This window comes from Eptesicus fuscus, chromosome 11 (genome assembly GCF_027574615.1).
Source record: "Eptesicus fuscus isolate TK198812 chromosome 11, DD_ASM_mEF_20220401, whole genome shotgun sequence".
NCBI classification, from domain to species: domain Eukaryota; kingdom Metazoa; phylum Chordata; class Mammalia; order Chiroptera; family Vespertilionidae; genus Eptesicus; species Eptesicus fuscus.
The window spans coordinates 88,424,481-88,436,690 of NC_072483.1; the positions used below are offsets into that span (position 1 = coordinate 88,424,481).

A 12,210-nucleotide genomic window follows, 5' to 3' on the forward strand; every position below is an offset into this window, starting at 1 on the left:
TAGCAGTGTATTTTAAACCCTAGATTTCAGTCTTTATAATTTATGTTGGTGAGGTGAAGATGACGCAGTGGAGGACGGCCTTCGAGAGCAGCACACCGGACCCCAGCTCCCTGCGAACTCACCGATGGCCAGCCCGTCGCTGAAGTTGTGGATGCCGTCCCCCATGATCACCATCCAGGCTATGTTAGCGATTCCTGTGTCCTTCAGGTCCGAGCCGGAGTGACAGGGGCCGTGCGAGTGGTGCGAGTGTTTGTGGTGCCACTGATGAGCGTGCTTCCGCAGCACAGTCTTACTCTCGTCGTGGTGGTTGGGTGTCGCAGCGTGGAGAGCGTGCTCGTCGATGGTGTGGAAGCCGTCGCTGTGAGAATGGTCCATGATTTTCTCCTCTTCCACACAAAGGTAATTTTTGGGAGGGGATTCCTGTTGGCCTTCTAAATCTGTCAGTTCCGTTTCGTTAAGGCGATCTTCAGAAACAACCGAGTCATCAGTTCCTGCATTTACAATAGCAAAGGATATGCTTTACCCACCAGTAAATGAATGCATGTTTGCTAATTTAAACCCAGACAGAACAGCGTTGTAATGAACATTTTTTAAGTGAATGTCTTTTAAAATTCACTAAATAAATATATGAAAACAAATACAATAAATTAAAATGTGTGAACACACACAAGACCAAAAGGTGCACCGGGGACGGAGGAACTGAACGCAGTGGCAGGCGCGGTGCGGAGGAGCGGCAGGTGGAAGATGCTGGGACGTACGGAGTGCGTCATGAACAGCTGATGGACACCAAAAGGTGCAAAGTTACTGTAGCGTTTACAGGTAAAAGATAAACGCCTAACTTTTCAGAGAAAGAACAAACCTTCAAGTCTGGCCACTGTAACCTTCTCTTACCATGCAAGAAGACATCTATCAATGCTCCACCTGACTGACAATACTACTCAAATCATTACTAGACTGAAGTTCAGAAATTCATATAAGTGACAATATCTGTTAAGTTTTGTTTTTTAAATTAGGTTGACCTCTGACCTACTATTCAAGGTATTTATTATGTGACCAATATCCTAATACTCGCAAATTCTATTTTGGGGCAGAGTCCACAGTGGGTCTAGGCTGCTTCTTCTCTGCAGAAAATCACTGGTACACCCAGGGGAACGGGGGCGGGGGATGTTAGATTAAAAAGTTCTGGTTTCCCTACAAATCGTGAGCTACCTTATTACATCTACCAGGCACAGAACAGCGGGATGGGTGCGCAGAGAGTTCAAGCACAGAGACCCTTCTCCTTTAAGTCCAAAGGCTGAGCCTCCTTCCACAGAAAACCAGTCACATGCGGAGGCACAAAGATCCTGCCTTGCCAAGAAGTCACATTAGCTAACCTACCACTCACAAAGCCTTTTTGTCTGTCTGTTTCACTGTCTTCCTGTAAAGTACAATAGGGTTTTTGCCCTGTGATGCAATTACTTTATCCCACTTCTGGTATAAATAAGGCTGAAACAAACCAAAAAACTAACAAAAGCACAATTAAGACACACTCGCAATTAAGAAAATTTAAATTAGAAACTAAAACTAGGGAAGCCACGAAGACACAAAATATCAAGCAATACAGACACAGTTTAGAAGAGATATTTCAACTGTTATGTTTTAAAGGTTTCTCGTTAGTCAGAACTATCCCTACCTGCAAGAGGCTTGAGCTGCAGCCAGTCGGCGTCTGGCGTGTTATTGATCTTGTGGTCTGAAAGCTTCCTGCCGATACTCGCTTCTTCTGTGCTCTGCTTCATAAACCACTTCTGTTTCCCCTGGGAAAAAAGCTGGTGTTATTATCAAATCTGCAGCCACAAGTAGCAGCAATATTCACTTCCTAACATCTATGGGGATGACTGGTGTTAACTTTATGCATAAATTATATGGTAAAGAAGTGAGAAAAAGTAAAAATTTTAGAAGTTAATCAAGGGGTCTAACCAGATGAAAAATTCAGCTATATTTGTATGTTAGTGTTGCTTTTCTTGAATATTCAACTAAAAGGTTCAAGTTCATCTAATTCAAAGTTAAAAGGATACACACTACTATATTATTATATGCAACCAAAATAAAATATGTGAAATATATGTAATCTCTCTTATCTAATAGTGTGTGGGAATAGTAAATCCCCAAAACTAATGCTTATTCCTTGAATTTTATTCTGTGATGAATGCAATCTCATATTTCCCTACTTGTGACATAATGAAGAGTAAAACCTAAGTTAAAATACCAAATCTGCAATTAACTTCTGAGACTGTTAAACTTATGAAATATAATAATACTCATCTGAAAAATGAAAATGATTATGAGGATTAAACGAGGGGATGTATGAAAATGACCTATAAGGAACTGACCCTAAGCTTGGCAATAAAGTTTTGTTTCTCATCTAATCTGTTCTCAATTACTAATAAATCCTAATTATTGTATTTTATTGTTTAGGTTTGAATTTTCCTAACTTATCTCTAAACTGGAGGCCCGGTGCATGAAATTCCTGCACAGATAGGGCCCCTAGGGTTGGCCGGCGATCAGGGCCGATCGGGACCTTCAGGCTGCCAGCCAGGGCCTCGCTTTGCCAGCTGCTGGCTGGGCCTCCCTTCATTCCGCGCTGCCCCCGGGTGGTCAGCGCAGGTCATAGCGACGAGCGAGCGAGCCAACTCCTGAGGGGACACTTTGCATGTTAGCCTTTTATATATATATATATAGCCTCCTTTCTTCTTTTTTCAACGTAACTACCACTAACAACGCTTCCAACTTGAAGTTCTATTTCTAGTCTATGTGAATCTAAGAGACAAATAACAGGTATGGTAGACAGTTGGCTTTGCTTCCAGCTGTGAATGGGGTCAGTCTCCTAACGCTGCGAGGTAAGCCTGTCCGGGCTAGCAGAGTCTTCAGCGATGGCCACCATCAGTGTCTCCCCTCCTGGCCTCAGCCTTCTTCTCCACCAGCAGCACGTACAGCGCGTTCCCCTGCCTGCATTCGGGCCGGCCTTTGCCTTGCCTTCACCTAACACACCGGAAGTGAGGCTGGCTGGCACTTTGTTTGGCGGGAAGCAGTCGCGCTCTGGAGCTTGGTCCAGACTCTGCGGGAGGTGTGTGAGGAGACCAAGATGCAGGCACACAGACGCGGAGGGAGGCATTCCTGGACCTCACCTGCCCCGGCAGGCAGTGGAGTGTGAATGTAGCAGCGAGTGGCTCTAGCTGACACCAAGTGAAGCAAACACACTGCTCAGCTGGGCCCTGCCCAGATCCCTGACAGGATTAAGAGAAATAATAAACCGTTGCTATAAGCCGTTAAGTTTGGGCTGTTCTGCTTCATAGCAATAAGTAGCAGGAACGGGAGAAACAGACAACGTTCAAATAATAATAGTGTGGAGACGTCCTCGGAGGAGAGAACAACAGTCATGAGTCACTGAAGAGGAGGAGGAGCCGGCAGCAGTAAAAGCCGAGAGGGCCAGAGAGAGTAAAGGAGAAAATCTGAACGGCTGCTGCGACTCTGGCTCTGACTGCCCACTTTCCGAAAAACATGCCAGATCATCCCCCTCCAGCTCAGCCTGAGCCGGTCATGGCTGGTGCTGCTGAACGGATGCTCTGAAAGCTCCCTTGCAAGAGCTGACTTTCCTCCCGGACGATCAAGTGTCTGTTCTATTCGGGTATCACTCGTCTCCTTTCTGCAGAAAGGCCTGCACGGCAGGATCTCATCGAAGATTGGCGTTGTCCTGTTTATCATAAAGGACATGCACGGACTTATCCACCTAGATTCCTTTCCTGGATATACTCGAAAAACTCCTTATTATAACTGACAATACCCCTCTGCCAAGAGTACCTTCTGTTTTTTATCTCCCACAATTTCTGATTTCAGAGAGGAAGGGAGAGGGAGAGAGAGATAGAAACATCAATGATGAGAGGGAATCATTGATTCGCTGCCTCCTGCATGCCCCACACTGGGGATGGAGCCCAAAATCTGGGCATGTGCCCTTGGCCAGAATCAAACCTGGGACCTTTCAGTCCACAGGCCGACGCTCTATCCACTGAGCCAAACTGACTAGGGCTCCCACAATTTCAAATTTACAAATAAGCTGCCATATTTTGGGGACTCTGTTCTCCTACATTAGTTTGCTTTATAAAAATAAATGTGTTTCATTTTGCCGGTAAATTTAAGTTCAAACTGAGATCAAGATTAAATTATAAAAAAGGAAAATTTGTGTATTTTGTACTTCTCTGTAAAGTATACAGTCTCTAATAATTTAGACGGATTAAATACTTACCATCTGCTGCTTCGATGTTAACAGGTATACACAACGGAAGAACATTCAGGCTTCACAGTTACTCCAAAACTCCTTTATATAGTTTGCAATATGTAACTGTGATCCAAATTAGGTACTCACCGAGATGGACTCTAAATTCTCGTGTTTCTTACATCTAATCAAATTTCAAGTCTTCTTATTGATTCTTTCATTTTAACAGTTCTCTTAGCCACCTCCTCTCCCCCAGTCCTTACGCCATGACTGCAGTTCAAGCCCCCCTCACCTCTCCTCTCCATGATCGGCAGTGATCGCCTCCGCCAACTCACTCCCCTCCAGCCACTCTTACTCGGCACCTTCCACCACATTCTGGTCTTCCACCACGACCTTCCACAACCCTTCAACACCGCGTGCTGTGGATTCTCTCTCACTCTGCTCTACGTGGGTCCTTCCCAGTTCCTTTACCATTCCTCAGATCCTTCTTCCCTGGCACACCATCGTGACTGCCCTCCTTCGGAGGCAAATAAACATGATGGTGTCCTGACTAAAATATGGCAATTAAAACGAAATATATTCGACTTGGAATAGAATATGAAAATGAGAAGTAGGATTTATTTCCCATAGTTAGCTACTGAAAGTCATGATGAATGAATCATAGTTTTACAGCTAGCTGTGGCTGAGCAAGAACTAGAATCACTCCCCCTGCCTCCCAGTTCAGAGTTCTATTATAAACTATTTATTTTGTCTCAAAAAGATCTATAAACAACACATACATATACCAAAAATATATACATAAAAATAGCATAAAAGTTGTATCCTAGGTGTGGACTGTATATATGGTGATCACGACTATCCAATGATCTTGAGGAAGAAGAAAGTATTTTTTCTTTTTTGAATATTTGCAGTTAACTAACAAAATGTAAGAGTTTTTAAATCCTTTGTGTGTGTGTGTGTGTGTGTGTGTGTGTGTGTGTGTGTGTGTGGAAAGCTTCCTAAAAATGTCCTCTAGATTTAAAGAGCATATACTGAAGATAATAGCACTGGTATCACAAACATGTTAGTGAGATATATTCAAGATAGAACTTTAGATACACATAAATCAACTTGAACAGGGAGACGTGTAATCATGGTGAATGGTAACCCCAAGCTCACCTTCTTGGGGAGAAAATTCTTTTGATATTTGTGTTATTCTCATACATGTGACAGGAAACACAGACAGTTCATGACAAGCAGGGATGTGATCAACAGTCCAAGCATCATCTCCCATGTGGGTTGTCGCTCTTGAGAAGAATCACCATTTCCTTCATTTACCTTATTTCCTTCCTACAAAGCTTCCTGAATGTCAATTCTTACACCTCTAGTACTCTACCGCTGGCAAGGCTGTTCTGATAAAGAAGTATGCTGTCTGAAAACATTTTCATTGAAGTGTATGACAATAAAAGCCACTTATAGTTGAAGTTACCTAAGAAGACTGATGAAACTTGCTTGTATTTGTATATTTTTGCATCTTTGTAAGTGTAAACTGACCAAGAGCTTTTGCATCCTGTTTAACTCAGTTAAATAAGATGTGATACAATGAGCTGAGACTGAGACTACTATTTCTTGATTATAAATGCCAAAATAAATGTAATGACCCAAAATGGCCAGGATCAAAGCCATTTATTACTATGAAGATAACCTATTAAAAAGGAGAAATTTAAATCACACTAACACCATAATTAAACACATGCCAGAAAACGATGGTCTTTGAGTTTTACATCCCAGAAAGTGAAATAAACAACTGAAAAGTACTCACTCTTTGCTGTTTGTAGTGCTGAAACATTCTAAGGCAGTGTTCAATGATAAATAACAAGTAAATGCCTCCTAGAGCGACAAGTCCTTTCAGTACAGCATCATACTCTTCCAGAAACTTCTTGGGCTCGTGTCCATGAGAATGGCCATGGCCATGCCCATGCGCGTGTGCGTGTTGGTGACTATGATCATGTCCACCCTGAGACTGGTATTAAGAATAAGGAAAATTTTGAAACAAATAATTAAAATGCTATTGAAATGCTATGAAAGTACGCTTCATGGTAACTCTAAAACAAAGACCACCAACTCAAATGCTGAGAGGGGTTAAGATACATGCTACAGTCAGAGAGCCGTATCAGCAGTAAGCAGACAGGGAGCGATGGGTCCTTTGTCTATGACCCAGATAAATGCCTAGTATTTAGTAAAAATAAAACAAAAGGAATTCACCAGCGGGTGATCACTTGTGACTCCCTATCACCTAACTTCTTCTTAAGCTGATTATACAGTATTAATCTTAGAGAACTTTAAACATTAGAGAACGATTGTTAAAGTACACATCGTGGTGATTTGACATGTATACATTCGGACAGGTGAACATAACTGACATTACCAGTCTTTTTGCTATTTTAAAACCTAATGATTCAATTTATTTAAAAAATATTGCTATTAAAACTGCTCAAATGGAAAAAATATTTATCCTATTAAGCAAATAAAATAGCACAAAGACTAGATTTTTTGTTGTTAGAGCTTGCTAATGAAAGAACCTTTTAGCTTAAATACTTTCACTTTATTGAATTTTTAAGTTTAAGAGGATTTCTTACATGGGGCAGCAGATGAAGGAGGGCGTCTCCACTCATTGTTCCTACAGCCAGAGCAACAAGGAATGTGAGAAGGAATTTGAAGCATCCTTGGTTAATGATGGGAACCAAGATCACGCCGAGCAAGGAAAGCAGGCTAATGACAGTGACAGAGATGAGACCACAAATCCATGCTGTGGGAAAGAAATTGATAGTCAACATTAGCATAAAAACATAAATCAAAAAAGCTCCCAAGAAAAATAAACATAAGATAAATGAGTCACACCCAGACTATACTTTTTAAGAAGCTTTATTATTTTGTTACTGTTATGCTTAAAAACAGAACAAAATAACTAACTATATAACTAACTTAAATACTTAAAAAAGGACTTAAGAAACTCAGAGCAAATTATAAATAGTATCCTCAGTGGCCCACCTTATCAGAAAAAGGGACTTAAAATGAATTAAGGCTGTGATTCACTCTTAATATCTAGACTGAATTCTAATGGCAGAGCCACAGCAATAAAACTGTTTATTTAAAGAATCCTATATAATAAAAGCCTAATATGCAAATCAACTGAATGGCAGAACGACCTATGACGCGCACTGACCACCACAGGGCAGACCAGACACTCAATGCAGGAGCTGCCCCCAGCCCACAGGCCCCAGGCCCCAGGCCAGCCAAGGCGGGGGGGGTGGAGGGCAGGGGGTACCTGATCACTCTGCTGGTCGCCCCACAGCGGCAGCGGCGGGGGTGGGGCCAGCGAGTGAGCGGCGCCAGGCCGGCCAAGGTGGGTGCCAGCAGGGGCCCCCCCAATAGCCCTGCCGGTTGCCCCACAGATCAGCCCTGGTCGCCGGCCAGGCCTAGGAACCCTACCCATGCTCGAATTTTGTGCATCGGGCCTCTAGTATAATTATAAACCTCTCCTGGGAGCATTAAAGAAAAATCAAGTACATAATATACTGTAATCTTTGTAAATCTTTCTTTAAAAAGTTTAAGAAACTACGTATTAGTCCAAAATGGAAATATATTCACATGACATACAAAACAGTCTTATTATTGTATCTCATTTCTTATTTTACAAGGATAATTCAGTTCTACTTTCCTCGATATCATCACTCCTCCACACCCAGTTCCAAACTCTCTTTCCTCCAATTTGGCTTTCTGTACAATTTACTTAAAAAACTAAAAAACCACCAAAAAAAAAAACAAACAAAAAAAAACAACCCTTACTTTTTAGAAATAATAATATTTGTATTTAAGCTTAAGTAAACTCTATCATAATTTCCTAAGTGTTGAAAAAAGCAATTTGGGTAATAAAATTCTTCTGATTTCTAACCAAATTACTGTGCTTTTTAAATCACAATTTATTTGGTATAAAATAAAGACAAATAAAAACTGGCTGGTATGGCTCAGTTGGTTGAGTGTCATCCCATGCACCAAAAAGTCACCAGTTCAATTCCTGGTCAAGGCACGCCCAGGATGTGGGCTTGATCCTCTGTAGAGGGCTGTAGGAGGCAGCCAACCGATGTTTCGCTCTCAACATCGATGTCTCTCTCTCCAAATCAATTTTTTAAAAACACATTAAAGAAGCATCTTTTATAAAATGTATACCAAACTAAGAATGTACAAACTATTAAATACAACTACCAAATGTTTCCTTTATTTGCACCCAAGATACCAACTGCAATTAAAAAAACACATGCTAAATGTCTGAAAGAAACTTCACTTATTCTGCAAATTAGGTCGCTTAAAACATTGAAGGTCTTCGAGCTTAGTTATTCACCAATTCCCCTTCTCATTATCTAGAGAGAAAATGCGTTCTTTTAAAAAGAAGCGCTCATCTGTGGAAACTTTCTAATTAACTTGCTTCAAAGCATGCGCACGATAGCCATTTTCTACACTGTTTCAGCATTTTAATTGGCAGAAAATGCTTATCAACCTATTCACACCCCCTTGGCAATTAAGTGAGGGTCAACTCTATGACTAAATGGGCCAATCTTGTGAAACAAACGATTTCTACAGTACACAGTATATAGTATATTGGGTTTACAGCAGCCTTTGAACAGTTAATGAGGTAGTAGCTGTGCCTCTACGGGAGACTTCTATAGAACAAGTTAACCTTTCTTAATGGTACAGCAGTCATTAAAAATAATTTCTAGCAGGGCTTTCTCTCTACAATTATCAACATCTATCAGCACATAATTAATTCAATCTTCATTTCTGACAATGCTAATAACCACCTGCAAACAACGGATCAATATTCACTATTAGTAATGTATTTGTCTTCAAAGCAAGTACAATTTCCTCTAAGGCTTTTCAGATTGAATAAACTGTAATTTTCAATATTTCTAGTCAAGCAGCTTACTATAATATGTAGATTATTCCAATATTACAGCATGGAAAACTCTAAGTCATAATCTACAGTGGATGTGGAATATAAAATAAAAAAAGGCTATTAATTTTAAATCTCAATGTGACACTCTCTCAGCCTGTCTTCCCTTAAAGAACAAATGACTTGCTGTCAGTCAGTAATCTCGGGCCTAGCTTCCCCTTCCCTCCTGTCACAGGGACAAGGCCGAAGGCCTGAAAGACGAGGTCTTTACTCCTCCACCGCGACCAGGAACAGGAAGCCAGAGAGGGGCCTATTTATCCACCCAAACATCAGCGTTCAAACCAGGGCGTGGACTCACTTTGTCTCCCTTTACTAAGCACACCGGCCTGGACCCAGCCTGGCTACCTAGAAGACCGTTCTTGTATTTCTTCTTACTAATCTGTACTTACAGCAATCCATACCTAGACCAGTATTTACCTCTATACCACTTTCCTATCTGGCCGCATCACCTGTTAAAACACTATGAAGTATAACTAAATATAACTCTCCATCTCCCGGTCATATTCTAGCAAAGCATACTTAAGAACCCTTTTAGCAGGAAGCAGTCGAGCACAGCACAGGTTAAGAACATAATGGTTACAATTACAGGCTTCTGTTTATCTTTTAAAATATAGTTTATTGAATTTATTGGGGTGACATTGGTTAATAAAATTATATAGGTTTCAAGCATACAATTCTATAATACATCATCTGTATATTGTATTGTGTGTTCACCACCAAAGGTCTATTCTCCTTCTATCACCAAAGTTATCCCTGCCCCTTACCCTCTTCTGTCCGCCCTCACCCCCTTTCCTTCTGGGAATCACTGTGCGTGAAGTCATATGGTACTTGTCTTCCTCTGACTGGCTTTTTTCACTTAGCATAATACCCTCTAGGTCCCAATGTCTTTCCTCTGTGCTTCCTTAAAAACAATCATCTTAGCATTTCACCAGAGCCCTCAACCCCTGCTAAATGTTAAGCAATTAGAACACCAAATAATTTTAACTAGGGGCCCGTTATTTACACTTGCCCATCAAGAAAGATCCATTTATCACAAACCTGTGTATCTTTTTTCATCTAGTTCTCTAGCAAAATCCTTCCTCTGCAATGCCACACTATACTGCCATGCCTCCTGTCTTACCCAAGTCTTTTTTAAGCATACATATTAAAACATATTGAAAGACACCAAAAGGAGGGCAGTAATTCGGAATTACTTTCTAATTCAACTACATAAAAAAATTAGAATAGAAACCATCTTGAGGAGAAAAAGAAATCTTTCTTACCCGATGCCCCAACATTTGCCTTATCTTCTGGAACCGTATTTTTATCCTTACTTAAATCTTCAACTACAAGTTTGTCAAAATGTTCAATACAGAGTCTGCTGTCAATCTGATATAACAGCGCAGGGCAAAGGTACGTGAACAGATCAGCGGAGATGGGAGAGTTGGCACCATGACCATAGTATTTTAACAACTGAGTGACGTTCAAACACTGTAAGGAAAGTGATAAAACAAATTAAATGAAAGAGTATTTTAAAAAGGTCAAGCAGAAACAATTTACTGTATAAAGAAAATATTCTAATTATTATTTGAAAATAATTTGTAATACAATATATATATTCGAAATAAAGCTTTTGGATAGGAGTTTATGATAGGGATACATTCAACTTATTACCCAAAACTTTTATGGGTTTTAAAGGTTCTTCCATTCTAACACATGAAAGATAACGATCTATTGCCATTGATCAGAGAGATTCACAACTGTAATCTCAAGATTCTTACGGGGGTGAGGGGCAATCACTTCTCTAGTCAAAGTGTATTTATTAATTACTCAAGATTCTTACTTGTAAAACAGTGTGAAATAAACTTAAATTACTTTAATTACTTTGCATTCTAGTATGAGACAGACTTTTTCACTGCCGAAGGGGATTCTAGCCCAATGCTAAAGCTGGGAGATGAGAACAAGGCAGCTTCATCCACTAGCACTTTCAGTGCAAAACAAAACACAGCAGGAAACTGGGCAAGTTTGACCCCATCATACAGAAAACAAGTATCTAAAATTAAGGCAAAAAAGATGGCACTGCCTTTTTCATACACAGCCACTTAGCCAGCATACCTGTTTATCGACTTGCTACCTCATTCTATGATTTTACCTACGTACAAAAACCAAACCCAGAACACACATACAAACCAAAAAATCAATCTTCCCAGGTTTTAACATACGGTACGACACTACCCAATGCATACAATATTCCCATAAATCCTGAGAAAATTCAAAACACGCATCAGGTTTGATGATGCCAACCCTACAAGTTTGACACAAAAAGTAAACATTAATAATAATGTCCAGTTATTAGTAACAAAAGATTCTAGGCTATCACCCATAGTAACCGATGAATATAATTCTTTAAAAGTAAACTAAGATTATCAGTGTTTATAACTGCTAAAAACAAATTATCTGGTGACTTCTCCAGGAAAGAAACATAAAGATATTTACTTAGATGCAAAACATACTTAAATTGTAAAGACATAAACAACAAAGGATGAAGTCTTATTCCATCATATTCTATATTAGATGGTGCTGCTTTTTATACGTATGAACAATAAATTCAATTTTTTCTAAACTTAAGAGTGATACAAATTAGAATAAACAAAGCTGTTAATATACCTTTCATAAAACAAAAAAATAAATGTGTTTAAGATTAATATAGTTTTAAAAAACTAAGAAGAAATCAATTGATGTGAAATTATTTCAAAAAATCATGAAAATATAGAAGAAAAACACAAACACCTCATGACTATTGGAGTTTCCTATTATTGCATATTTTTGCATTCACCCTAAATCTGTCAAAGGCATGAGAAGACTATATCATGAGCAAGTAGGCCCTATCATAAAGTGACATTGAGAAAAGAAACCTACGATATGCACAAAATACCCGATTTGGAGCTATATCAATGACTAGGACGCATTCCGTAATTAATTCAGTAAGTTA

General features: G+C 39.8%; 1 protein-coding gene across 2 annotated transcripts in view; it reads right to left on the minus strand.

Annotated features, from left to right (window-relative positions):
- SLC39A10 (solute carrier family 39 member 10) overlaps nt 1-12,210 on the minus strand; it is a 31,528-nt gene that overhangs the window by 6,560 nt on the left and 12,758 nt on the right. For both annotated transcript variants that reach the window (XM_054722762.1, XM_054722763.1), the window contains exons 3-7: nt 10,502-10,709; nt 6,868-7,037; nt 6,051-6,251; nt 1,673-1,793; nt 123-491 (exon numbers count right to left, since the gene is read on the minus strand). In XM_054722762.1, coding sequence (XP_054578737.1) covers nt 123-491; nt 1,673-1,793; nt 6,051-6,251; nt 6,868-7,037; nt 10,502-10,709 — 1,069 coding nt within the window. The remainder of the gene's footprint in view (nt 1-122; nt 492-1,672; nt 1,794-6,050; nt 6,252-6,867; nt 7,038-10,501; nt 10,710-12,210) is intronic.